This window comes from Python bivittatus, unplaced genomic scaffold, assembly GCF_059951505.1.
Source record: "Python bivittatus isolate LINGU-HERP-01145 unplaced genomic scaffold, Pbiv_v1 ctg000070_np1212, whole genome shotgun sequence".
Lineage (NCBI taxonomy): Eukaryota > Metazoa > Chordata > Lepidosauria > Squamata > Pythonidae > Python > Python bivittatus.
In genome coordinates this window covers 49065324-49092717 of record NW_028277034.1, presented here as the reverse complement: position 1 = coordinate 49092717, position 27394 = coordinate 49065324, and the positions used below count along the sequence as shown (strand labels likewise).

At 41.2% G+C, this 27394-nt stretch overlaps 1 protein-coding gene across 1 annotated transcript in view; it reads right to left on the bottom strand.

The window, feature by feature from the left end:
• The window catches only part of PRKG2 (protein kinase cGMP-dependent 2), a 56439-nt gene extending 31771 nt beyond the window's left edge, over positions 1-24668 (bottom strand). The window contains exons 1-4 of the mRNA XM_088133139.1: positions 24548-24668; positions 20925-21455; positions 6525-6691; positions 2314-2427 (exon numbers count right to left, since the gene is read on the bottom strand). Of these exons, the coding sequence (XP_087989265.1) occupies positions 2314-2427; positions 6525-6691; positions 20925-21442 (799 nt within the window). The 5' untranslated portion in view covers positions 21443-21455; positions 24548-24668. The remainder of the gene's footprint in view (positions 1-2313; positions 2428-6524; positions 6692-20924; positions 21456-24547) is intronic.
• Between the last annotated feature and the right edge of the window lie 2726 nt (positions 24669-27394).

Genomic DNA, 27394 nt, shown 5'->3' with positions numbered 1-27394 from the left:
CTCTACCAGGAATTAACACTGAAGAGTCACAACTAGCTTCACATCTTATTAGTCATTATCACAAATATTTTTTTTGTTTGTTTTGTTTACCTTGCTCACCACCTCTGTCAATTTTCTTTGGAAGACAACCTACTCTAGATAAATAAATGTAGTTGTATTTATTTTAGTTGCAATGTAAATGTAGTTGTAATATTGTAGATAAATAAATGTAGTTGTCCAAAGCATTTCAGAATAATGGTTCAACTATTATTTAATATCTTCCAAAGTTATAAACCAAATAGTGTAAGAAACTAATTTTGAATGTAGAGATCCTCTACGCCTCCATATTCACTAGGAAAAAAATATGCTGAACACACTCCATATACCTCCACAGTACACTGGCATGCATGAGGATCTCTAGATTAGAGATCCTACCTTGCATAGAAAACTGTGAGCATGCTTGGGGTAAAACTGGGCTATCCTTGTGGCATATTGACCAAATGTGTCAAAAGTGAATAGGCTTGAATTCTGGAAAGTTTTGCACGAATATGGAATTGAAGGTTGGTGGCTGAATGAAATCAGAGGAATATATGGTGGCAGTAAACCCTGAATGAGTACAAACTGAAAGCTTAGCAAATGACTCAACAATGAGCAAAGAATAAGAGAGGGTAACATCCCCTTAATTGCTAAATGTCTTTATGGATAAGTGTGATGACATTGGAAATACATTGATTGGGGACCTGAAAGTTTGTGTACTTTGGTACACTGGTGATGCAATATTATTGTTAAACCTTTGTGTTATTACTAACATCTGGAGAACACAACCTTTTTTGGGAGAAATTTACAAGTTTTCTGTTCAGATGCAACTGCCAGCACCATTTTCAGGGAATCAGATTTAGTCAGAAAAACACTGGTCAGTTCCATTCCATCTTTTTCTTCATTCTCATCTCTAAGAAGATAGTATTCATGATGTCCTCCAATTGTGCATTTCTCTATCACCAGTTAGGAAGCATGGCAGGAGCAATGATAACATCATACGACTCATTGAGGGCCATGTAATAGTGGTATTACAATTTTATGTCTCTTAGAAAGACAAGATGAAGCTAAAACTTTCAGATATTGAGCTTCTATGAATATCCATCAAGAAACAAAAATGCTCTGTAGCCATTCTATCCTTCCGTCCTTCATGGTTATTACTGGGTAAAAAATGAAAAATGGGAGTAGCCATGGGAAAGGGTACAAACAGAAAACAATTCAACAAGAAACCTTGTAATGTTCTATGAATGAGGCTGTGTGATTGCACAACACAGGTTTCATCTGGAATAACTTAGTAATACATGTGCATGCTGAAGATATAAACTCATGAGATATGCATTAATTTCTCCCCCATTCTTATCAAATTTGCCTGCCCCTCATCTCCTATCTCTGCCTTTCTGATGTCTCTAACTTCGCCCATGCATCCATGGACTGTGATGTCAATTCTCGATATTTCAAGAGTCCATCGACTTTCTAGCATTTTTGGTCTTCCTGTCAGGATGATGCTGTATTGTAGTCAGATAAACATTATTTATGCATACATATGTTTATATCCTGATAGACATTTCATTGCTACTTTAATAGCTACAATTGGAATCAGAAACAATGATTTTTTTTTTTCTATTATGATCATGGGGAGAACCTGTTTCTTGTTTTGTCTTGAAGCTGCCCAAGAAAATCCTGCCACCAACTTTCCCTCACCCACTAATGCAACAGTTTGGGCATCAAAAGATGTGGTGGCTGTTCTTTTGGTGATAAGAGTGGAGATAACCGTTACACAAAATGCTATTAACACTGTAAATATCAGGCTGGACATGGCTAAGGATAGGCTATCTCAGTTGGAAGGTTGTAGGAAATGTATGAATATGTCTCATTTACTTAAGACTGGTAAGACCTTTCAGAGTAAAGTAATGTCCCTAGAACCTTATTCTCACCAGTCTAATTAATATTTGACTAGAATTTCAGAAGAAGCAGAAAAAGGCCATCTGGTTCTCTTTATAGAAGCTCTAATACATAAAGGATTGGTTTAGCCAGAGTATTATCAACTGGAAGGAAAGAAAGGCTCTATAACAATTTTGTAACATCAGACTCAGCTGCCTGGAGCTTCACCAGTGGGCAGAGTTGAGTAGCTGAACTGGGGCTTCAGAGTCTTGATATCTCTTAAAACCAATCCAAAGTTTTATTCACAGATTTTTGAGTTTTGTTTCATCATAAAATCTCAACTGTCAGTTAAAATAGCCAGTGGAGTTTTGGATTGTCTTCCTGTTTTTGTCACATTTTCGGAACAAGCCTACTCACCTTTCACGGAGGCTGTCCTTGTGCAATTGTATAAAATAGCTAATTCCCCAAATGCCGTCCACACAGGAATTGATGACAGAAATTTGTTATGCTGATAAACCTCCAATCTACCTTCTGTTGGAAAAGAAAAACAACAAAATAAAAACTGGATTGATATAATCACGTATTAAACTGTGCTCTTCTTTCATTATTTTTGTACCTTTTTTAAAAAATTAATCTGCTTTCATTTTTAACTGTATTTTTGTTAACAAGCTGGATCGAATAAATTAAGTACCTATTTAATTACAAACGAATTGCAATTTCAAATTGTAAGCACCCTAATCACACACACACTCAAATAAGCTTACGTCCTTGTTTCAGCAAGTGCCTTTCTAAAAAACCCTCTCTTTTCTGGTTGTTGCTGAAGAACAGGACTTGTGTTACATTTGGTGCGTGCTTTTTTTCTGTCACTTGTGATCCTAGTAAGGACTTATAGTTCAGGGATAGAACACAACTACAAAATCCCAACTTCAGTTCCTGGCATCACTGGATCCTTTTTAAAAAATGAATCAAATAGGAGGTGGTGGGCAACAACTGCCCAGTTTTACCAGTCAGGGCAGACAATGTCAGACTTGGGTGGAGCATCTGCAGCGGGCATCAAGACAGGGGAGATGATAGATGTAGCAATACAGTGCAAGCCCATCCCTTTCACTGATGCTCATCTAAAAAGGGTGGGTCCTAGCACTGCCCTGATCCATCCAACACTTGGCCTGTTTTGACTACCACCAACCTCTTGCAGGTGCTGCTGATGAGATACACCAATATTATGAATATCCATAAACACGGTTTCACATCTGTCAGTATTTTTCAGCCTGGGCAACTCCCAATGTATGGATCTCGGCTCTCAGAATTCTCAGCACTGACCATGCCTGCTGAGGAATTCTGGGAGTTGAAGTCCACGGACGGAAGTTGTCAAGTCTGAGTGACACTAAAAGAGAGCATCCTTCTTCCTAATCCTAATCAGTAACGTACTCAATTATAAGATTAATCATTTGTGCAAAGGGTTGCCAATTAGGGATCCAGAATCAGAAATACAGGACTTTGCAATCTACCAAGTCAGACTCTTGGTCTTTCCTATATTGACAAGCAGCAGCCTTCCATGGTTTACTGGGATAAGAAACCCTAGAAATGTGGAGTCTTTGGGGTTCTCTGAGCTTGGCTGTTTTCTCACCAACGTTTCGTTATCCAGCTAGGTAAGATCTTCAGTGCTAGCACTGAAGATGTCACCTAGCCGGGTAACGAAACGTTGGCAAGGAAACAGCCAAGCTCAGAGAACCCCAAGGACTCCATAGTTCAAACGTGAGCTACACATATTTGCTTCTATTGAAACCCTAGAAATGTTGGCCAAGTGTTCTCCTGCTGAACTACAGCCATCTATGATGTGGTTGGCTCCTAAAAAGAAGAGACCTCTTTAGCCCAAGCTTGGAGCCTTGGTGTTAGTTTCCATTTCCACATGCTGGGCAGAACAGGTGTGTTTTATTCCATTTTCAACATAGTAATAAAAAAAGACATTTAAACACATCCTTGAAAGACCTTCCTGGAAGATCTGTCTGCAACATCTAGGTTTCAGTCTGGTTGCCTTAAGGCTGATGCTGTCCACCTCCAGCAGACCATAAAAAGCCAGGAGAAGAGCTGAAAAAGTCCTGTGGGTCAGCATTCCTCAACCTTGGCAACTTTAAGACGAGTGGACTTCAACTCCCAGAATTCCCCAGCCAACAAGGCTGGCTGGGGAATTCTGGGAGTTGAAGTCCACCCGTCTTAAAGTTGCCAAGGTTGAGGAACCCTGCTGTGGGTGATAGGGACCAGGCATTTCAACATTACATGCCATGGAAAAGACTTCATATAAGTTGTACGGATTACCATTACTGTTTATACGGCAGAGTACTAAAAATAATGGCAAATAGATTCTCTCTCTCTCTCCCCCCCCCTCAAAAAAGCTGAAAGCTTCTGCATGAGTTTTAAGCATGACTTGCAAAAAAGATAGCAAAAATCAGGTACGATCTCTTTCTCAAGATTCTCAGGGGTTTTCATTTCCTAATATGTATTGCAGTTGAAAAATGGATTGCATTAGTGTTAACAATACTTCTTTCTATACTCTAACTTAATTTCTTGCTTCAACCAAAGGCAAGAGTTCACGTGTATGAGATCTCTAAACTTGGAGGCACATTTTCTTCATTGTGAGTAATTGCTTCCTTCAGGATAACAACAAAAAAGGATAATTTCACAGTACGCTGTTCACAAAATACTGATTTTGTTAAAGAGAAAGCTATTGTTCTGGCACTAAAAGAAGTCAACAGAAATTTGAGATGAATATTTGGGCAAGAGGAAAGGACAGTTTTGCCCTTAATCCTATTTCTTTCCTAGTATTGATTTTAATAGCATTAATTAGAACTAATTCGATTCAGCTATTGATGTCTTTAGAACTGTGGCAGTGCAGTTTGTCAGGGTCAAACAAAGAGATAGAATTAGTTATGGTTATTTAAGGACATATCTTGACTCTTACATGTATGCACAGTGTTGTGTCTGTTTGGGTTTTAACATCATAAAGTGAAGAGTGGAGTTTAGAAAGAGACTGTGATACCTCCCCATTGCTCATATTCTAGGCATTCTTCTTCCAGCCCAACTTACTTCTTGAGTTAATGGTCGAAAGCAAAAGGCATTTGAATCACCAAAGCCAGGGAAGATAGGATAGCAAAATCTGAGCCCTACTTCTACAATGACCCCTTTTGAGACCCAGCTTGGAATCGTAAACTGTCTGAAAGACTGAGAAATGGCAATGTTGAACTATTTACAAGTATTGTACAGGATTATAGGAGTGGGCTTGCTCAGTGAGACCATGAGCTTGTGACTTGGGAATACCACCCTTTACACCAGGGGTCTCTAGGCAAAACAATGCCCAAAAGTCAAGACAATGGCCACAATCTCATGATCAAAACTCTGCCCCTTTTTATGAGGTTCAAAATCAACTTTTTTGACATAGGTGCCCCTGCTTTATATCTATTAGGTTTTCTGCCCTACTTAATTAACAAAACAACCTTATTATTTTAATAAATTAGTTTACTTTAGTTATTTAAAATAAAATAAATAGGAACCAATCTGCTACAAGGGAAAGTACCAGAATCCCTCTGGGTTCCACAGAGGCATTCTTAAAAATTAAAAATCATCAGTGACCATAGCATAATGATTTATCTGAGTCCTTTCTACCAGGGGAAAAATGGTAACAAATAGCATGCCAGTGGGCTTAAGGAAATAGCAATGAGCTGCTCGCCATTTTGCTCTGGTAAATGGGCATTTTTGACTTTCCCCTTATGGCAAAGATGTGGTGAATGTACAAGACCGCCCCATGACAGTGATTTTGAAAGTGTGCTTTCAACACAGTCTCAGAGTTCCAAATGTGTCCACCAGTCCAAGGGCATGGCTAATCATGGGTTGTGTTTAGGTCTACAGCAAAAGCAGTGAGATGATAAAAACATAATCCAAGAAGCAGCTCATGGACAAGACTTGATGAACACAATTATGACAATCTTCCTTTACCAACTTAGCCCTCTCCAGATGTATCTCATTTTAGTTTCCACAATCCTTATCTACCATGGCCATGGGCCTTGCCCTGCTTTTATACAAGAATCTCGCAATCAAGTGACCTCCAATTGGCCACGCTGGATGGGAATATGGGTGCAGTTCTGACACATTTAATTCTAGTAGCATTAGGCCTTCTTCCCCCCGAGGTGAGGTTGGCCTCGTCACTGTTGGGTTTCTGGAAGTACCTCAAGACTTGGTTGTGCCAGCAGGCCTGGGGATCCCAGGAGATGGGTGATCTAGTGAGGTGGTTCCATTATTTTTAACATCTCTTTGCTTTTTCTGTTTTAGTTTGGGTTTTTTATATTTTTGTACTTTTTAATGTATTTATTGATTTTTTTTTTTAACCTTGTTGTACACTGCCCAGAGTCACTTGGAAAAAGCGAAATGGGCAGCTAATAAATTATGTAAATAAAAATAAAGTAAACATAACTTATATTAACAAGAAGGTGGCTTTTACATTAAACTTGTTCTGGACTAGGTGGAATAAGTGTAATCCCAGCAAGGCTTTCCTTATATTAACAGGCTAAAACTTAGCCTTAGAAGCAAAATTCCAGAGTTTGTTATTTAAATATGCAACTAAAATGGTTACCAACCTGCCAGTACAAATATATGATTTCCAGGTTCTCCTTGTTTGATTATGTAACTTCCTTGCTGGTATGTTCTTCCGTACATACATTCTACCATATCTCTGATCTGCTGTGGGTCCAGCCTTTTCAGAAACTGGTTTCTACTCAGAGCATCCGTGATTAGCTTTTTCTCGCTTGCATTCAGCAAAACAGAGAACAGAGAAAAAGAGAGAGAAAAGTCAGATTAATTTCCGCACATGAATGAATAGCATTATACCCAGTCTATTCCTCTGTCACAATATTCCCCATCTAGTGTCCGTGAAGGTAACTTCCTTTTTCAGAGGCAATGCAAAGTGTTCATCAGACAGGTAGGTACCTTTGTCTGCTGAACTCAGAACTCTATGGCAGCTTCTCTCCAATCTCTTCGGTAATTTCTTTTCATACCATCTCCTAGCTGAACTTTTAAACAGGATGGTCCAGAAAGAATGTACAGTGAGTGGTTATAGACATTTTCCAGCAGATTTCTCACCACTCCATATTTCTATGGAAATTCATGTATTCATGAATGTATAGCATTCATTAGAAAGACAAACAAATCAGACTGGGCAAGTGGAGCAGTTACAATGCCAATAAAATCTAAGTCTATCCTTAGGAAAAACAGATGCATTTCTGAGTAAAGCTCTTCATGCATATTAAACTTAGCAGATTAAACATCTTGGTGACTTCATGATTTTCTTAAGACCTAAAACAAATCAAAGGGAAGGCCTGGAAATGAACATTCATTTTTTTCATTCAAGTGACCCAGTAAAAAAATCTATGAGTAAACCTTTGAATTGGTTTCATAAATTTAAAACATACTACATGCACTTCAGTGACTTTTTCCCTTTAATGATACATTTGGGACTTTAAAAGCCATTCATATATTTTACGCAGCTTATGAAATTAACCTGGCATGCTGTTTTAGTTTTATTTACTAAAGTGTGTGAAATAAATATCCTCAATTTGATTTTCATTGATTTAAGCCAGCAGAACATTTTTTTGGGGGAAAAAAAAAAGAGTCCTGCACGAAGAGTATAAGTTATGATTTCTCCTTTCAAGAAATATAGAATAGGTTGCTGTTTCTCAGATATTCCTGCTTCAAAGAACCTTGTCTACATTAACTTGTCTATGAAAAACCTCTCCTTGCCACAGACCCAGACCTCTATATGCTCTCCCAAAGCTTTGGGGTGCAAATTCAGACTTCATCTGAAAATTATTAAGTTATTATTTTTACTTGACAGAAAAGAGAAAATATTTTAATACATGGAGGATAATCATATTGACTCTATTTGCCTAATGAAATCAATTTTCTTTTCAGCCTTGGCTCCATTGCCTTTCAGAGGGGGGCCCTCAGAACTCCACATAAAGACCAAATGTAGGTTTCAGCCTGAAACAATTGTTCTGTGGAGGGTTCTGAGAATTATCCCAGGATGCGTGCTTGGCTTGTACATGGTGCTAGATCTCACCATCACTCCTTGTAGATAAAAAGTGCATCTCCAAGAATGTATTTCTATATAGCTGTGTCCTGCAGCAGAAGATTAGTAGTGGTGCTCAAGTTGTCTTTCAGGAGACGCAATGAGGACCCTCTTCCTTTTAGAACCCCAATATGTTTCTAATGTCTACCCTATGGTACTCCAAAAGAGTTTTAAATTCACCACATTATACCTCCAGAGAAAGAAAGCTGCTGAGGACAACATATGTTCTGCCTAATGGGAAGGCACAACAGCTTCTGATTTAATCCAGAAAGTCTCAATTGAACTAAAGCCCCCATTTCTTGTAAGAAGGATCTTAGCATCCAAAGGGTCAGGAAAATGACATCATATGTGTCATGACATCTTTTCACAAATTATGCAACAAATGACATCATATGTGTTATCTATGTGATGATGTCACACACGGCTTCTACCTGACACCTATGCTGCATAAATAAATACTAGGCTAAAGGACTGGACTTGGTAAACGTATATTATTCTGTACTAGCTTTAATCTATTAAGCAAGGATGGAAATTTAGGAATACTCAAGGGCATTTCTCATATTTTATCAAAAATGTCCTATATAAGTGATATATTACCAGCTTCACAGAGGAAATGACATGATTCTTACTTAAGGGGTAATGTTCTTGATTTGTAAAGTTTATTTATTTGATTTATTTCCCACCTTCCATTCAAAAGCTCAAGATGCTGTACTAGCACTTCCTCCTCCCATTTTTACCCATAAAAATAATGTAATAATACAATTAACTTGGAAAAAAAAATAAGGAAGGTTGGACTGAGCAAGCATCATTGGTCCTAAGCCATCCAGCAATAAGGATGGACTTGAACCTGGATCTCCCTTAACCACTGCGCTACATGGGTTCTGTGATTTACAAAGTGTCATTTAACAATCATTACAGATAACTGAGTAAAATCAGAGCAGCCAAATTGGGGAAATAGTTGTTGTAGTTCATAAACAATTGTGAGCCAAACATCTGTAGAGGAGTATAGAGATAGCCTTGACAGCAGCCATTAGAAAAACATCAGCCCAGAAAGACAGGAGGGGGTGAGAAAGAAACTCAAGACTGCCCCACCTTGATTCTCTTTGGTTAAAGGGGAGGGAGGGAGAAACTCTGTCAAGAATTTCAAGATTCTATCATTAGAGCCAATATCAGTTAGTTAGAGTTCCAGTAGTTTATGGTATCTGTTTCCTGACTGGGTCTTTTCAAAGAGGTGACAAAATCTTGGTAATCTACTGCAAATCTCCTAGAGATATCCCACAGATCAAAGAATCATACAATTCTGCTTATAGTGATTTATTTCCTTCCAGCCCTGCCCAAAAGCTGCCAATAGTTCGACAGGAAAAGCCAGATTGTCACATTGAGGTTCAGCTGCAGAACAATGATTTCAGCACCCAGAAAACAATGCAGCAATTTTCCGCAGTGTCCAATACATCCGAAAACTGACTCCAAAGTCAACACTACTGTCCTAATTATGACAGAGGACCAGAACTATGAAAGCAAAGGCCATTCATAACTGTGTGAGCTTCAAAGTATAAAATGCTGGAGGCAGTCAATAGCAAAGACAAAGTGCTTGACAAAAGTTCCAGGAATATTAGGTAGCAATTAAGATGAAATAAAGGAAAATTCAAACAACTTAGTGCTATTTTTTTTTCCTGTTTGCATTGTGGTGATTCTGTGATGAGATTCATGGAAAAGAACCTGGAAAAAGAAGGAACTAGACTGCTCCCATAATTTATGAATTATGGAATTTGGGGAAATTGCATGGCTCCATCAGTTTCCACTCTTTTGTAAAACAAAACTAAACAATTCAAATGCTGACAACCTATATCAACTATGCACTGCTATAGTTCCAGTTTAGATTTCTCCTTTAGTGTTGCAAAATAATTATTATTTAGCCCCCATGCCTAAAAAGTCTACAGTTCTTGATATGATTTGCACCCCCCAAATAAGGAGGATATAGCTAAGAAGAACATATGGGACTTCAGTGTACAATGGTCAGTTAACAATCTGGTTGATTACACAACTATGTTAACAATATGGTTGACTGCAAACCCAAATATGACAGTAACAGGTCATATTATACAAGTCAATGTACCTACTCATGAATTGCATCTCCAACAAGACGGTGACTACAGCCAGCTCTTATTAAACATTCTTTGTCCTATATGTGGCAAGCAGTTTTCTGTTGAGTTCTCTTTCACTGACTTCATTTTAAGATCAAAGGAAGGTCATTCATGATCTTTAACTCAACACCTCACTGCTTTACCAAGGCAGGCTATTTAAGTATGTTCTTTCAAAGGTTGTGTAAATAATCAATATCAATTTTAGCAACTTCATAGGGAACTTGTACAAGAGGTGAAGTTCTCTGCCCTTCCCTGTTCTTTCTCCAAGCAGCTAGAATACCTAAGAGGCGATATTCTCTATTAACAGTGACTGCATGCAGTTGTCATTGTAAGTAGCCATTGATAGATATTTCCTGAACCACTGCAATTTCCACTACAAACCACCTAGGCCAGTGGTCATTTCCAAACCCTGTAGCAGAAAGTTCTATTACACTGTTAAGAAGAGAAGCATTTCCTCCTGTCCAGATGTTTTGGATTTTAGCTCCAAGCAGTAATGACAGGGCTTTGTGGGAGCTATAATCCAAAACTTCTGGAGGGCTCTGTGTTGCTTATCTCTGTACTAAAGATTTATTTCCCTCAAAATGAAGGGAATGAATCCTTTTACCATTTCAGTTATCCCATTCGCTGCTGTCCCCAAATTCCTGCCAAATGGGTTTGTCCATGCTCACCTGAGCCCATTAAAATTGAGACATTAGCCCTTCCTTATCATTCTTTTGCAAATGAGCAAACATGAACCTATAACTAACGTAAAGGGCAATCTTTGCTCCTAGAACAATAGCTAGCTCTGCCTCTGAAACAAGCAAATCTCCACATCCCATTCAGGAAACCTTTACACATGGATTAATAAAACAACATAAAATGGCCCCAGAGAATCACGTGTCACAGAAAGGTCCCTAGGGAACGCCCTGACAGTGAACAATCATGTCTCATTTACTGATTTGATTTATTTCCTGTATTATTTTTACAGCAGAGTTGACAATGAAGAATGGCAGTGACAAAAGGTTAGAAAAATATCATGAGAGCATAGGAAACATATCTGCAGGCTGAAATGGAAACTTTGAACGTTTGGGTGCTCCCTATTAAAAGCTATATTGTAAATAGGTCACAATGTTCCGTTAAAAAACAAATTTCATAAGCATACATTAACCCATAAGTAGTTTTTACTGAGGAAAATCTAAACAGAAGAGAAAATCAAGAACCTGAACTGAGTTTGGCCAGCTCACTGAATATGGTCTCCAGGGCAGGGTTCCTCAACCTTGGCGACTTGAAAATGTGTGGACTTCAAGTCCCAGAATTCCCCAGCCAGTCATGCTAGCTGGGAAATTCTGGAAGTTGAAGTCCACACATCTTCAAGTTGCCACGGTTGAGGAACCCTGCTCTAGGACACCCAATTCTGGGAATTCAAATGGAGAAATAAGCTATCTAAAAACACACAAAAACTTTAGGGCAATCTTGTTTTTCCTAGTTGTATGGTTTATCCAGCTTATTTTTTTTTTCCTGAATGGTCTTCTATATATTAGAAACACCATTGTGTGTGCTGGCACACACAAAATACACACACACACACACAAACCACTATAAGACAGAGAAGGAAAGTTAGCTTTCAATAAACTTCCCAGGATAATGGCCAATTTTAGACTTAGCCTTTCCCTCCCCCATCCCGCGATGAAACTGAGGGCTCCTTCAAGGCACAATAGTTGAGCTCTCTTGTCTCCTTCTTAGCCATAAAGGTAATATCCGAAGACGTAGTTATTTTATTTACAATTTTAATTCCTACGGATGCAGGAACCACATCCTTGTAAGGTGCATCAACAGTTCTGAGCAGCTTACAAGGGTCTAAAACAGTAAATAATAACCAGAAAAAAATAATAAATAGAAAGTGGCTATCCTGGAGGAAACCCAGTTAATTAACTCAGTCTCAGATGGTGGATTCACATATCACCCTGCCCCAGTGCCTGTGGGAAGAGCCAGGTTATAACCCTGCAGAGGAAAAGGTCATAGGAAAATGGCAAAATTTAAGCTTTGCATCAAACATCCCAGTCCAATCTCCAATTAAAGACCTTGAAATATAATTGTCTTTCCTCCAGGTAGCCTTCCTGGGTCATGTTCCTAGAAATGTATCATGAGTTGGTACTGATAATAAGTCCATAAGAAAGCTCCACATATGTGTTTTTGTGAAATATTTGAAGATGAAATATACAGTGGCCCTTCTGTATGACTGTTCGCTAATATTTGGTGTGGACCCTGATTTGGCACTCTGGGAAAGAATCTAATTCAATTTAAACAGATTAGGAGACCATGCAGGGTTACACTGTGGCTTCATGTAACAGGTTGCATTTCAGTGGGGAAGGCACCGAACATGGCGTCAGGGACACTGAAGCAGAACCACTCTGTCTAGAGGTAATTGGGAATGGAAATATGAAAGGGAAGATGGCTCCTTGTCAAGATTCTGGTGGAATCTAGCTGGTCCCAATTGGAAAAAAAAGTGTTTTTGTTCGGTTTTGGTTTAGTATAGATGAATCCAGTTAGCTCAGCCAATTAGGGTACAGTGGTACCTCGGGATACGAACTTAATCCGTTCCGTGACTCTGGGCGTATCCTGAGTTGGTCGTAACCTGACGCAAATTTCCCCATAGGGTTCAATGTAAATCCGGTTAATCCGTTCCGCCCTCCGAATTTGGTCGCACCCTGAAGCAAATTTTCCCATAAGGTTCAATGTAATTACCGTTAATCCATTCTGGCGTCCGTGGACCACGTGTCAGGGGCGGGAAAATGGCCACGGACGTGTCAGGGGCGGAAAATGGCCGCGGACGTGTCAGGGGCGGAAAATGGCCGTGGACCACGTGTCAGGGGCGGAAAAATGGCCGCGGACCACGTGTCAGGGCGGAAAAATGACCGTACCCCGAGGCGGAGTTCGCACATCGAGGTAAATTTTTGTGGCTGGAGCTGGTCGTAACCTGAAAAGTTCGTTAGTAGAGGCGTTCGTATCCCGAGGTACCACTGTATTTAGTAAACCATAGTTAGATAAACCTGTTTCAGTGCAAAACAGGTTCACATCTTATAAAGCCCAATAGTGGTTCCGTTTTGATCTTCAAAAGACAATTTCGAAGATGTGGAACTGCAAATAAAGCACTTGTCTTCACCACACCTTGAAACAGCTTTTTCCCAGGATGATAACAACATTAAGGTGTCCCAGGCAGGTGCTACATTCATGCACCTCGAACAGCTTTGGAAGATCAAATGCTAATGCATGCAGCTTTTCAATACAGCTCTTCTTATATTCTTAGGTTACCAATGTTTTCATAAGAAGTAGATAATTATATTTCATTATATTATGTGCTATTGCTTGACAATTGATAATTATACTTCAATAATAAAAGAAGAGGGAGTATAGAAGTTCTTGCAGAAAGAATCACTACATAGACAGCTTACAATTTACAGAAGTTGGACTAAAGAAGGGATGCAAGGATGAAGATAGATTTGAAAGTCCTCTTTCATCAACTCCATGAAAGTTCTTCCAATATTCTTACTCACCTGAGATAGACTAACACAGTGAAAGTATAGTTGGGCTTGACTACAGGTCATATCAATGTAGTTTTCTTTGCAACGCTACAGGAATTGCTTGTCTCTGTCTTCTTCTGGGGCTTTTCTTCCATTTCCCAGTCTACAGCCCAGGGTGTTCCTCATGATCTCCCATCCAGGTCCTAACCCTACCAGGTTTTCTCAAGACTACTCAAGATCAGCTAGGTGCTGCACTGCCCTCCAAATGTACAACCAAGTTCAGCAAGTCATGATAAGAAGATAGAAACTTGCCCAAAACGTTCTGATTATGCATTTGCTGTCTCTTGAAAACAGATATTCTGACTCCCTGTCTCTTTCCTCCTTCACCCTAATAAGCTTTCATCTTTTCATATGAGAAAACGCTTGTAGTAATAGTAGTGATTTCTTGCAGGCATTTCATTCTTCCTTTTCCTTTTTTTATGAACCATTCGCAATGCTTTGGAGAGCTCCAGATCAGATGCTGATTGTCTCAGAGAGCTACAGTATCTCACAGAAGCCCCTCAGTGGGACTGAGGATGCACAATCACATCCCATAATTTTGAGCCATCTCTCCGCCTACTCTAGCAGCAGCTCCCCGTTTGGCACTGAAGTCTACTTAACCATGGCATTTCATTTATTCAGAATTATTGTTCTTTCCAGTCCATCAAAACACAACTTACTCTAATGAACAGAATGCTTATTTTGTTCTTTCAAATTATTACTTCCTTATTACCTCTCCTACCCCAAGCCAACAATTCTTTTTGTAGTGTTTATTTCTACTGGCAGACTTATTTATTATGGAGAATGAATGATTACACACACACACATGCGCGCACGCACCCTCCTGGTGCTGTTACTTTCTTTCTATAAATGTTTATTCATGAAAAAAAATGCAAACATCATTGTGCTTCTCTGTGAAATATCTTCAGATTAATAATGATTGGACATTAAGGATCAAACAACATCCAAACCTGTGGAGCGGAAAGAAAAAGCATGGCAATGAGGAAATCACAAAAGCAAAACTAAAGGTGTTAAATACACAATTCTCTCGCAGAATTTTCTAGGCGAAGTTACTCCACTTCAAGCCATGATATCAATGTGCCAAAAGCATCATGTAAAAAAAAAAAAATTGGACTCCTCAAGGTCTTCTTACCTCTGCACTGAATTTGAGAAACAAGAAGCAACACAATTCATTTTTCATTAGATGTTCTGGTGGTGTTTTGAGGGTATGAAAGGTGTTTCTGTATCTGCCTGCTTACAAGTAGGGTGAGTGATGTCTGTGTCTTATGTGACAGAAAGAGAGAGAAACAGACTGCTTTCCCTGTGGCTCCGTCCACTGCTAGCATGGTCTGAGGACCACTAGTGGTCTGGTCTGCAAGGGTACTGCAGGTGATGCCTGGTACAAGCACCAAAATAAAATAAAATGAAAAAAATTTAATGGCCAAAATTGTTGGTGTTCTTACTTGACATCTTGCAAGATTTCAGGTGAGAACACAGATATCTGAAGAGACCTGGGTATGATCTCATATGAAGACAGTTTACATGAACTCAATCCATGTAAAAATAAAGTAACATTTAATATTTGGGTGATGCACATCAAACAAATGTGTCACATTGCTGTCCTGCTGTTCCCTTGCTTATTATGAGCTTTCAGTTATGATGTACTGGTCCAAAAAAAAGAAAAGGTTGAAAAAGACAGCACCCAAAAACATAGAAGACTTTTAATTCAGCCTCACCAACTTAGTAATTAATGAAGACTTCAGGCCACCTTCAAGCTAGCACAATAGAGGACAAGCAGGAAAGAACATAAAAAGAGAACAGCCATCACTCTTGATTTTTATTTTAATTAAAGTGATCTGGCATTTTGGTATCTTTCTGTGATGATCATCAGGTGAAGAAATGTCCATTGAAACTCCAATTAATAGGTATAGCACCAAGACCAGTAGAATATATGCCTATCACTCTAATCAGCCCATTGTCATCTACTCTTATAATCAGAAATGGTGGTCCTTGACTGGAGATGTCTAAGAGTAGGACCTTCTGCATGGAAATCAGAGATCTTCAGATCAAGCTATAACTCCACTCCACCTTTGGTCAACTTATCAAAGGCATGATTGCTTCATGAACTCAACCCATTACTTTAAAGCCTGGACAAATAATGCCTGTCATGAAGTTCTGGATCACAATATTGGTCCTTCCAAAGAGACCTGATCATGTAGCATGCATGCATATAAAACCTGCACCTTTAGCCCAATGCAGAAAACAGAATGTTCTGAATCAAATTTTATAACTTTATTTTGGACTGATGGCTTACAGCTTTCATTATTCCAGACCCTATTTATGAAATATAGTTATAAGACCTTATTCTCAGGTGAACAAAATTCTTCAGATTTAAGACAGATTTTATTGTGTAGACATTTGAGATTACCTAGTGATATTTCCCACCTCTATGTCACATATGGCCTAGAAAATCAGGAAATAATACAGTATATATATAGGGAGACAGATCAGTTATTTCCATACATGACTTTGTAACAGACCAGGATGTGTGCTGAACAAACTGCCTCTATACAACATCACTGATGATGTTACCTAGTCGGGTAATGAAATATCTACAAGCAATCAACCAAGCTCAGAGAGTACCAAGAACTTCACGGTTCATCCCTGAGCTACAGATACTCTCTTCTATTGGTGCCTCCATACAGTTATGTGCATTAACCTTTCTCTTGTTGCCCCACCATCCAAAGTGGAAGTAGAGAAGGGCCATCTCTGTAGCGACACACAAAAGTTTCATTTTATTTTCCCATGGTTGTCATTAAAATGTTGATCTTGCTGATTTATTTGACTTTAAAATGTCCACTTTTGGGTTCTGGTTTATATTTCTCATTGTTTTATACCGTCTGTAAACTGCCCTGGGAGTATGACTGTAAGATGATGGAAAAACACCTCTAATACTCAAACAAAAGGCAAAACTGCAACCCTGTGTTAATAAACAACCCATGGCAACAGATGAAACTGAGCTTTGTTCATTTCTGTGTTTGAAGAAAATGATCCAGAGACTTTCTGAGATAATTCTGAAGAGAGCTTATTCTTAAGATGACTATACTGAAAGGGGGTTGTGTGAAGATATAAGAGAGGCTGCAACTTGCTAAGCACAGAGGTCAATCAGTATCACTACATAGAAAACATCAGAAGTGCCTCAGGACGTTTATGGTCTTTTAGTCCATTTCATATTCATATCTGATATTTTCTGGGGCCTTTCTCCATGCCCACTCCTCCACTCTCCAGGAACAATGATCAACATGTACCAAATCCAGGGCGTTTCACCATAAAGAGGTAGAGATGCAATGAACATTCCTCACATTACACACTCCAGGTGTATAGCACAATGACATCCATCATTCCTAGTCTGGATGACCGCTGGGAATTCCAGAAGGCTATTTTATTGTCATTCATGCAGCACAACTATGAGTAACAACTAAAGGGCTTTCTTCACTGCTGAGCTGAAGTCCTCTCCACTCATCCTTGAGCCAGCCTAAAAAATATACTGGCATGAAATTTGCTGTCCTGTTGCTGATCCCTGCCTGCCTCTGTTGTCTGTGTTTCAAGTCATGCAGCCATCTGGGTTCCTTCCAAGGTAATGTGTGGCATAGCTTAACTCATTTTATACATCTTGAACTGTATAGAAATACAGGAGAAAACACTGTAATGCTAATACAGCTAAGGACAACTGAAACTGTCTCCCCCATAGGCTGGGGATCAGTGTAATGAGATGAGGTGATGTCAGCCCTTCCAGGTAAACCAGCCAGGAAACAAGACTAGATGAATTAATTCTACATTATTGTAAGGCTACATTAACAAAATCTTGTAAGTCTGAAAGCACAAATCTCCTGCCCTTCCTATTGACTGCCTGAGTAGCGGGTCATTCCTAAATTTCTTTCTTTGACTGTTACCCTGTTGTGGACACCTTTCTCTTTTATCTGATTGTTCCCTAGGTGGCATCTCTTTCCCCTGTCTTCCAAAGCCACCCTCACATTCCATCACAGATTGAGATGAGATGAGATGAGATGAGATGAGATGAGATGAGATGAGATGAGATGAGATGAGATGAGAGGCAATGTCATTGGGAAGTGGCAGAAAAAAAGAGGTTGCCAAGAAATATTGGTGCTGTGATTGGGAGGATGTGAGAAAAGGCCCTCATGGCCATAATAGCTAGTTTGACCATGCCGACCTTCTAGAAGTCTCAAATTCAATAATTAGGAGTGAATAAAGCTATTATCTGCTATAATCACTGGTTCAAGATGGGCTCAGTGTTTGCAGAGATTTATCCTTGAAGGATAAATCTCTGATGCTGGAGGATCCAGAAATAGTGGGGTTCCTTTTAGAGGTGGATATGATGAAGCATGATTTTATATTAGAACAGACTCTCCAACACCTGAAGAGTTGGTTGCTTTTTTAATTGAATTGTCAGAGGGTTCATAATTAGAAGACTGAACAAACACCAGCCCAGCTCAAATATCTCACACAGCCAGTAGTATTTTTTCTGTTTAATGCTGTACATTCAGACAAAGGGCAACTCCCATTTTAAAAACATCTTTATGCTTTGCAGCTCTTGAGGGAAGCCCCAGAAGGAGACATGAAAAAGCCTGACAATTCTCAAGCCTGCTTCCCTTTTCTCTGCAGATCTATATTTTCTTCTGGTGCAGCCCAAATTCCTACAGGATTCATTTATAGAATCTCTAAAAAGTTCTTTTCTCCTTGGGAGCTGAATACACCACACACTGACCCATCAGAGTCATCAACTGTTTCCATAACAACATGGAAAAATTATCATTATGTGTCACAGAAGGCAGCTAATATTTCAGTTTCTTACCCATGTGGCTGAACAGCTGGGACTAAAGAACTGAGGTTGATTATCACATAACTCTGACTTGCTACTGACCAACTAATACCCTAAACCAGGAGTGGGAAACTAGCCAAGTGCCAAATTGAATGGGGAGGGGGGTGACACAGCAAGGTCACATTGGGCAAACATATAGCTTCTGCTTCAACAATTTCTGTACTTCCTGTCTCAAAAGGCAAGAAATCATGTCTCCAATGTTCTTTCATCCGATAAGGTTGCTATACTTCCATGAAACAGGTCCTGAGTCTTAATGCACCCCAGGAGTTGCTGGTGACCCAACCTGGCCTAAAAGTCTAAAGAAGTGATTGCCAGTTCTAGTGTCAAATTCTGGCAGTGTATCATCTGTCAGAACTAAAACTTGCTGGAGCAGATTCAATATTTATTCAGTCCTGAAGTTCGTTTCCACAATGAGCAAGTCTAATATATTTATGCAATTTTTTAACAGTGTGTCCTCTTGCCTTTTTGATTGGTGGTTTCTTATAGATTTGTTGCCCGGAATAGGGCTCTGTTTAGAACCATCCCTTGATTTCAACATAGGAGATTTTCTGACGGGGTGTCTACAAGGGGCTGGCAAAAAAGTCAAGATGGTGGCCATGCCTGCACAATCAAAGACTGAGGCATGATTGCAGGGGAGCGGCCACCTTGACTTTTTTTTGATGCCCCCCCCACAGATGCCCCTTTTCTGAACACTACTGTTCCCTCCATAAAGGCTGTGAGCCCAACTGTTGTTCTGACCTAAGCAATCTTAGGACTTAGGAAAGAACAAAGCTTCTAGAAGAACAGGAGATACGATGGAAAAGAAGAGCAATAAGAACAATAAGAACATAACCAACCATGTGCCATAGTACATGACAATACAATTTCTTAAACAAGTCCTTGTGGTTTTAATTATTGTACGTTTCCTCTAAGCTCTATCAATATTTGTGCATAATGAGAAACATAGCGAAGAAAAAAAACATCCACATCGTAGAAGCTCCACAGCTTTGCTGTTTAAAAGCAGTTTTTACTTGGGAAGGGCAATAGTGGAACAGGCATTTCCAAGCCTGAGATAATATTTGTTTTTTTCTGCTCTATTGCAGGCATCAGCTATAAAAACAACCCTATTGTGTACATGCACCATAATTATCCTAAGTTGCAAACACGGAGATACATTCCATGGGCAAAAAAGAGAAGAAAATCTTCATAGGGAGCAGAATTGAAGCACACATTTAAAATCACTCCAGTGGACCTTAAGCAAAAAAAAAAAAAAAACAGCCTACAGTTTCTTCATTTGGAAGAGACATTTGTAAGTACTGAGTTTTAGCGCCAGCATCAGCTCTTGTGCACCAGTCTGAACAATAAGCTCTTCCCCGTTTTCCTCTTCCCACCCCAAATTACTCTCCTCGTATGCAGTTACAGACGCAAGCTCCTTGGAGAACAAATACTTCTTTGCAGACAAGGAACCTCCATCACAGACTGGTCCACTGCCATGGAATCTTGAAATCTTAAATACAATCTTATTTGATTAAGTTTTCTAGAGGCAGATGATCTGTGTTTTTATTGTTCTATTATTAATTTTTAATAAACCAGCCAGAGTCTTATGGAGTTTGGAGGCCACTGAATTGTATAGATAGACAGGCTGATAGACAGGCTGACAGATAGACAGATACATACTATGGCATGACACCAAATGATTCAATGCTGAGTCCAGGACTTAAATTATAGCCATCATGTAGAAACTACTTGAGAAATGGAAATTAAAAAAAAACATTCCACTTAATACTAAAACACACAGCTGATATCCTACATTGGGTTTTTCAAACCACCATGCGCTGAGAAGCATTTGTCCATAATTCTTAGCCCTAACAGGCATATGACATCCCCCAAACACACTACATCGTGGCTTGTTACATGCAAACCAAGCTTCAACGTCCACTGCACTACATTTCTGCATTATATATAAATATGCTCCTGCCTGACAAACCCTTGGGTGCCTCAGCACCAGATTGGAAGTGTTGGCCTTGAAAGGCAGCATAAAAATAAATTTAAAAAATAAGGAGCATGGCTGATTTTTCACATTATGACAGCAGCTGGCAAGAGTCATCTTGAGTGACCATCCTGGATAATGCAGAGCGCAATGTGTTAAGCACACTGATTCCCCAATACTATGCTCTACTGCAGTGTTTCTCAACCATAGCAGCTTTAAGATGAGTGAACTTCAACTCCCAGAATTCCCCAGCCAGCCATGCTGGCTGGGGAATTCTGGGAGTTGGAGTCCACTCATCTTAAAGTTGCTAAGGTTGAGAAACACTGCTCTACTGTGTAACTGGAACAAGAGAGTTGCTCACCTGGAGGCCTTCCTGACTCTGGCTTTTTCAAAAGAAAACCGAGGTTGCTCAGTTAGGTCATATGTCCGGGTGGTTGGCTCTGCAGACACCCCTTCCTTTGCACCCCTCCTCCTGTTGTTGCCTGCCACTTGGCTGGCCCTGGGTGTCTCTATAAGGGTGGAAAACAGGAAAGGATTTGTCCCTTGGGTGACCACAACATCTTGTAGCTTGTTCAGTTGGATGCATTTACACTTGAGCTCCTCAGTAAGATCTGAGATGGTCCTCGTTTGCTTGGCGAGTTGCTCCTGGAGCTCGAGGATGTGATAGTTCCTTTCGTGTAACTCTTCCTCCTGCCTCTTCAGTTCTTTTTCAAGTTCCCAGATCTTGCTTCTCAGAATATCCGCAGCACCTGTGATGGTACTGATACTCAACCCTGGGTCTTTCAGGACCTTGCTGCAACGGGAACAACCGAAAGGACAACTTCCGACATGGCTGTCTGGCCTCTTCAGGTACCTGGGTTTCACTGAACCATTTCCCATTGGGGCTGGTGACCTGGGCAAAGAAAACAGATCCAACCTTGTGACACTGTTGTACAAAAGGGGGTGATGGGAACAATCAGAGCCTTTACCTTGAAAGCAGAACGTTGGCAATGGGCAAGTTTCCTTCAGCTTCTGTGATTTTTTTCTAACAGCTTCATCTATCTAACTAGCAGGATATCTGCTTGCCAACCACTCCAAACGAAAAGCCGATGCTTTTGCTGGACATTTTAAGTACAAGTTTCTCATACTCAAACTGAAATTCTGAACTCAGATGATTGGCAGAAAATAAAAACAGACATTAGAAATCTAGGATTGGAGAGGCGAGCTGGGGAGAGAAACCATCTCCTGGATACTTGTTAAGAGCACTGACAAATGTTGAGGGGAAAATGTAGGTAAATTTTTATATCTAACCCCACATCACAGTTTTTAAAAAAACAAAAACTGGGAAATCTCTGCAATCAACAGAGAACTTTGAACTAACAAACCAACGCAGAGATAGACACTCAAACTTCCAAATGCCAAAGTAATCAAACAACCAGGTGTGTGTTCCCCTCCCCTCCCTGCTTCCAGTAGTTCCTGCTGGATTTTGCCACCAAAGGATTTTCTTCATGCTGTTTCAATTTCATTTATCGTTCAGTGCTTTCACAGGCTCAACACATCTTGGCATAATGCAAGTTTAAAAGATTCTTTTGACAGTATATTTTTAGTGAGTGGGTGAGCAAAGAAATCAGGACAAAAATGAAACAATTCATAGATCCTGCTCACAGCATGGAGAAATCCTCTGAAGGTATATGAATGGATTTTTCACAAGGCCAGAAGTTACTTCAGGTAACCTGCTAACTTCAGGGGACCAGAACCACTTGTATTCAGAAAACTGGTTATTCTCTTGGACAAAATGTCAATGCTGTAAATGCATATAGCAAAATAAAATAATTCCTTTTTCTCTGTGGCATGTCCTGGCTCTGTTTCTCAAGTCAAAAGGCCGCCCAACTGGACACAGGTAAATGAACATTTCCTGCCAGAAGGAAGCATAAAATCCAGGTGCCCAAGAACAATTTGAAGCTTGAAAATTACACCTGAGTTAATTGACATCTTTCATGATGGACTTAGCCATGACGACTATGTGTTATATCGTCCCATTATAACATTTAGCAAATAAAAATCTCCCTTTTAGTTCAAATTGAATTGAATTCTCTTGTTTATTCACCTCTGTTGACATGAAGTTCCCTGCCTGTCTCCTCTGTCCTCTTCTTTCATTTCCTCAATTTTCCCATCTAGTCAGGCTGAATCTATATAGTTTATGTCCCACCTTTCTTCCAGCCATGCAAAGTGGCATATGGAGCAGTCCCTCCTTCAATTTTTCCCCACAACAACAACCCTGTGAGGTAAGTTGAACTGAGACAAAGTGACCAAATTCACCCAGTGAGTTTCCATGGCAGAGGGGGAACTTGAACCTGGTTCTCCCCACTTCTAGTCCAACAACTTCACCATATGCTCCTGTATCTAGAATATCTTCCTTAAATTTTTTTTTTTTTTTTGGCAGAAATGTAGTTTTTGGAGAAGCAAAAAAAAAAAAAAAAGGTTTCCTATCCCCAGCTTACATGCTCTAAAATTTTGAAAAACCAGAACCCCTGATGACCTGAACTTTTCCAGAGGGATCCATTACATGCACACATACACACACAGATAATGTTAAGGCTTCCTCAACCTGTTACATTTCAGTTGTATTGGACTACAGCTACACACTGGCAGGCGAGCTGAATCATCCCATTTAGGGGGCACCAGATTGGGGAAATTGGACATTCCTAATAAACTTGTATTGACTACCGAAACTTTGGTTGCTCAGAGAAGTGAAAACCTTCCATATCTCTCTTGCTAGGGAGCTATTTCGTTAACCAACCCAGTAACCCAGGTGCGAGATGAAGTCATGTCAGAACTTCATCTCTTCTTTCTTCTTCTACCACAAGAAGCAATAGAGATACATGTGGCCAAACTCCAATCAAACAGTCCTGTTCCACTGCTGCATCTTGAGAGCGGTCTGGCTATCATCCCTGTGCCCCACCGACAGAGACACTCAAGCAAAATGTTCCTGTCACATCAAGCTGATTTATCCCCGATACACTCTGGCGTGGAGAAAGGGAGTAAATCACACAGCACAGATTTATATCTCTTAGATGAAAATTTTCCTGATGATACTCACTTCCCTGACATTCGTCCATCCATCTCCTCTAGAAAACATAGAAGGGAAATACTGCAATTGGAAGGGGGAAGCCTAACGGCTTATGGAAGGGGAGTCCACAGCTAAGTGGCCACGAAAGCCTCGTGTTATACACGCAAAATGAAATATCTTCGGTGGCTCTCTCCAACCTGAGGAAAGTGCCAGAAGACACGGGACTTCGGTTGTTTTCTGAACCTCGCTGTACTCTGAATGGCAACATGTTGCACCCAAAGCCCACCGCCCTTTCAGGGAAACCCCTCCTCTAGCCCTCGGCCCTGAAACAACCCCGGGTCCCCCTTCCCACACCACTGCGGGCCATTGGCAAGCAAGCACCTTTCACACAGAACCTCTGCCTTTAACCCCCCCTCCCAAACTGGAGTTATAAAATGGGGGGGGGGGGAGCACTAAAACAACAACCGTGTGGATTAGCCGAGGTCAAATGACGAATTGGTTCGCAAGGGGGTCAAGAAAGGACCCCCGGCCAGTCCTTTCTATCCGGGTTCATCCCCACGGGATCCCGCCGCACGGTAGCCGCGCGCGCTCCTCGGGCTGGCTGGAGGCAGAGAACGCAAAGTGAGCGGGAGCGGGAGCGGGAGCGGGCGTGTGAATGCGAGAGTCCCGTCCTGACACCGGGACAGGTCGCCCCTTGCAAAGGAGGGGGCCCTTCCTGCTGCCCCCGCCCGCCTCGCCTCGCCTCGCCTGCCCGGTGCCGACCGAAGCGGCGGCAGCGGGATGCCACGGCGCACACGCCACCCCCGTGCGGCCGTCCTGCACGTGAACTGCCAATAGGGTCGCCGGCGCACCCCGACATTCCCCCTCTTGCAGCGCGCGCGCCTGCGTCCTCCTCTCCTTCCTTCCTGCAGCTTCGCCGGCTCTGCCGTACTCACCTGGCCGCTCGGGCGCCCGGCAGCCCTCCCGCGCCCCGGCCACTTCCTTCGCCCCTGGCAAGACAGAGCCAGCTGGCCCCGGCGCGGAGCAGCAGCGCCGAGAGAGCGAGCGAGCGAGCGAGCGAAAGGCAGCCAGGCGGGCCGGCGGTGCGCAGAAGGCGGGCAGCGCGTCGCGTGGGCACTGCCGCCGCCTCTCGCCCGCCCGCCGCCCTGACTGCTCGGGAGAGCCGAGGAGGACCGTCAAGCACGCAGGCTGAAGGGGAGGGCGGCCTCGCGCGCGCGGGAGGGGAAGGAGGGGCGGCGGCGGCGGCGGCGGCGGCAGGGAGGGGGCGAGGCGAGGGGGGGCGAGGGAGCTGGCCCGCCTGGGCTAGCCGAGGAAGCGGCGCTGCCTCAAGCCCGCGCGCCGAGGGACCGGCTTGTTTACTCCCTGGAGGGCGCGCGGCACCTGCGAGGAACAGGAGAGGAGGAAAGGAGCCAGCGCGGTGGGATTCACACGTGCTTTGCTCCGTGGGATGACTTGCATGTGTGAATGCGGTAGTCTAGGCGGCGGGGGGGGGGTCTTTCTTTCTTTCTTTCTTTATTTCTTTAATTCTTTCTTTCTTTCTTTCTTTCTTTCTTTCTTTCTTTCTTTCTTTCTTTCTTTCTTTCTTCCTCTCCCTCTCCCTCTCCCCCTTCCTTCCTTCCTTCCTTCTCTCTTTCTCTTTCTCTCTCTCTCTCTCTCTCTCTCCCGTCTCCCTCCCCCTCCCTCACTACTTCCGTCCTTCCTTTTTTCCCTCACTCTCCTTCCTTCCTTCCTTCTCTCTCTCTTTCTTCTCTTTCTTTCTTTCTTTCTTTCTTTCTTTCTTTCTTTCTTTCTTTCTTTCTTTCTTTCTTTCTTTCTCACTCTCCTCCCTCCCTCCTTCCCTCCCTCCCTCCCTCCCTTCTTTCTTTCTCCTTGCTTCCTTTCTTTTCCTTCCCTTCTGTCTGCTTCCTCCCCTTCCCCTTCCCCTTCCCCTTCCCCTTCCCCTTCTCCCTCATCTCATCTCATCTCATCTCATCTCATCTCTCCATATATATAAATAAAATATATTGTTCAGTGGCACACTCAGCTTCTCTCATTCAGCTGTCCCAAGAGGAAATTGGCCGATTGAATGCTGCGCATTTACATTATGTGCATTTATTTTTAAAATGCATATGCTGCCCATTCCTCTTTAGGGTGCTAGCCAATTTACAAGTAGTGGTGGCAATAATCATGTTTAAAACCAGGCTGGGAAGGTCTTTAAAAATGCTGTTAGATTCCCTAAGAAAGGCTGAGTTCGACTCAGGATGACTTAAAGCCCAGATGAATCTGTGAAAGGCTTTGCAAAGCCTTGTTTTCACTGGGAACTATTGTCCTAGTTTTCGGGAGTTATCCCTGGGATTATCCATTTCACACATGCAAGCTCCTGTTGAGTTCTGCAACACAATTGCAAACCTAATCTTCCAGAAACAAGGTTGACAGGTGGAATCTTCAGTGATTACCCAAATAAGTCTGGGTATTGGCAAAGGATTAAAAAAAAAAAATCTGGGTTTGAGACAGCCATGTAACATGCTTTACATAATGGTTGAAACTTGTTAATAATCTATTATGTCTTAGATATTTGTACGGTGGGGAGCAACGTGAGAATATCAGTTGACAGACTTTTCCCATCACAGTTGAGAAACAACCAAAAGCAAGCACATTTGAGATGTTTTAAAAACCATTGTATGAAAGGAAGAGTTACAAAATTAATACATAATATAATATATACAATATTATAAACATCTGAGGCTGAGGTCCTATGAATCTTGACTTCATCCATTGAATCAGTTGAAACCATTATTAGTTACTGCATATTGGAGCTGGGACAAGAAAAAATATGCAATTATAAGGAAAGGGACTGCATTTTTTTCTCTGTCAGAATTTTGAGATTTATAAGATTTGCAAAGCAGGAAGGAAGGCAACAGATTATTACGGTATGTTCCCCTGCTAAATTTCTGCCCTTCATGCAGCTAGAAAAGGAGCTAGAAAAAAGGACGTAAGTCTCTCTCACTGTCTTGAAACATGCATAAAAGTCCGTAAGACCACATGACACCATAAAAATGGAGGTTAAATCCCCGTATCATTCTGTTCCTCTGAATTTATGAGTCCTTCATTTGTTCACTGAAATTATTCTAACTGCTACCTCTCATCAAAGGGCTCTACGTGCAACCAAACCCTGATAGCAATATTCCTTGGAGCCTTGCTCTGCCTTCCTTCCCTCTATCATTTTACTTTGTTCTAATTAAAAATGACAAAGTTATTACATAAAATTCACTAATTGTGCCTTTATAGCTTTCTCGGTACTTCAAAATGCAAATCCCAGGGATGATGCTTTGAGAATTCATGCAAAAGAGAAAAAAAAATAATAGGCCACAAAAAAGAAGGGGCGTAATTAAACCACTGTGTGCAGAAGAATACTGGCAGAGAAACAACAACCACCGCCTCTTAGGACCACACTGTATGTAAATGTTGTTACTTGTTTCAATAAGTGTTTTCTTTTGTAGAAAAAACAACTACCTGATCCCACTTCAAATAGGGGCTCAATGTCAACTTTCTGCTAACAGTCACTTGAAGGACTGGTTTTAATGCATTACTGCAAACTCTGTCTTTTGGGGAGAGGAGAGATCTTGCAGGAAACTTGTTTGGACACAAACTGCAGCTGTCTTCTCTCCAAAATACATTCAAACACCCTGTCTAATGTGATATGTGCAAATCGTCCTCGTTTAGCAATTGCAATTGGGACTGGCAACTCAGTCATTAAGCGAAGCGGTCTCTAAGTGAAACCACGACTGTGTTTACAATCTTGC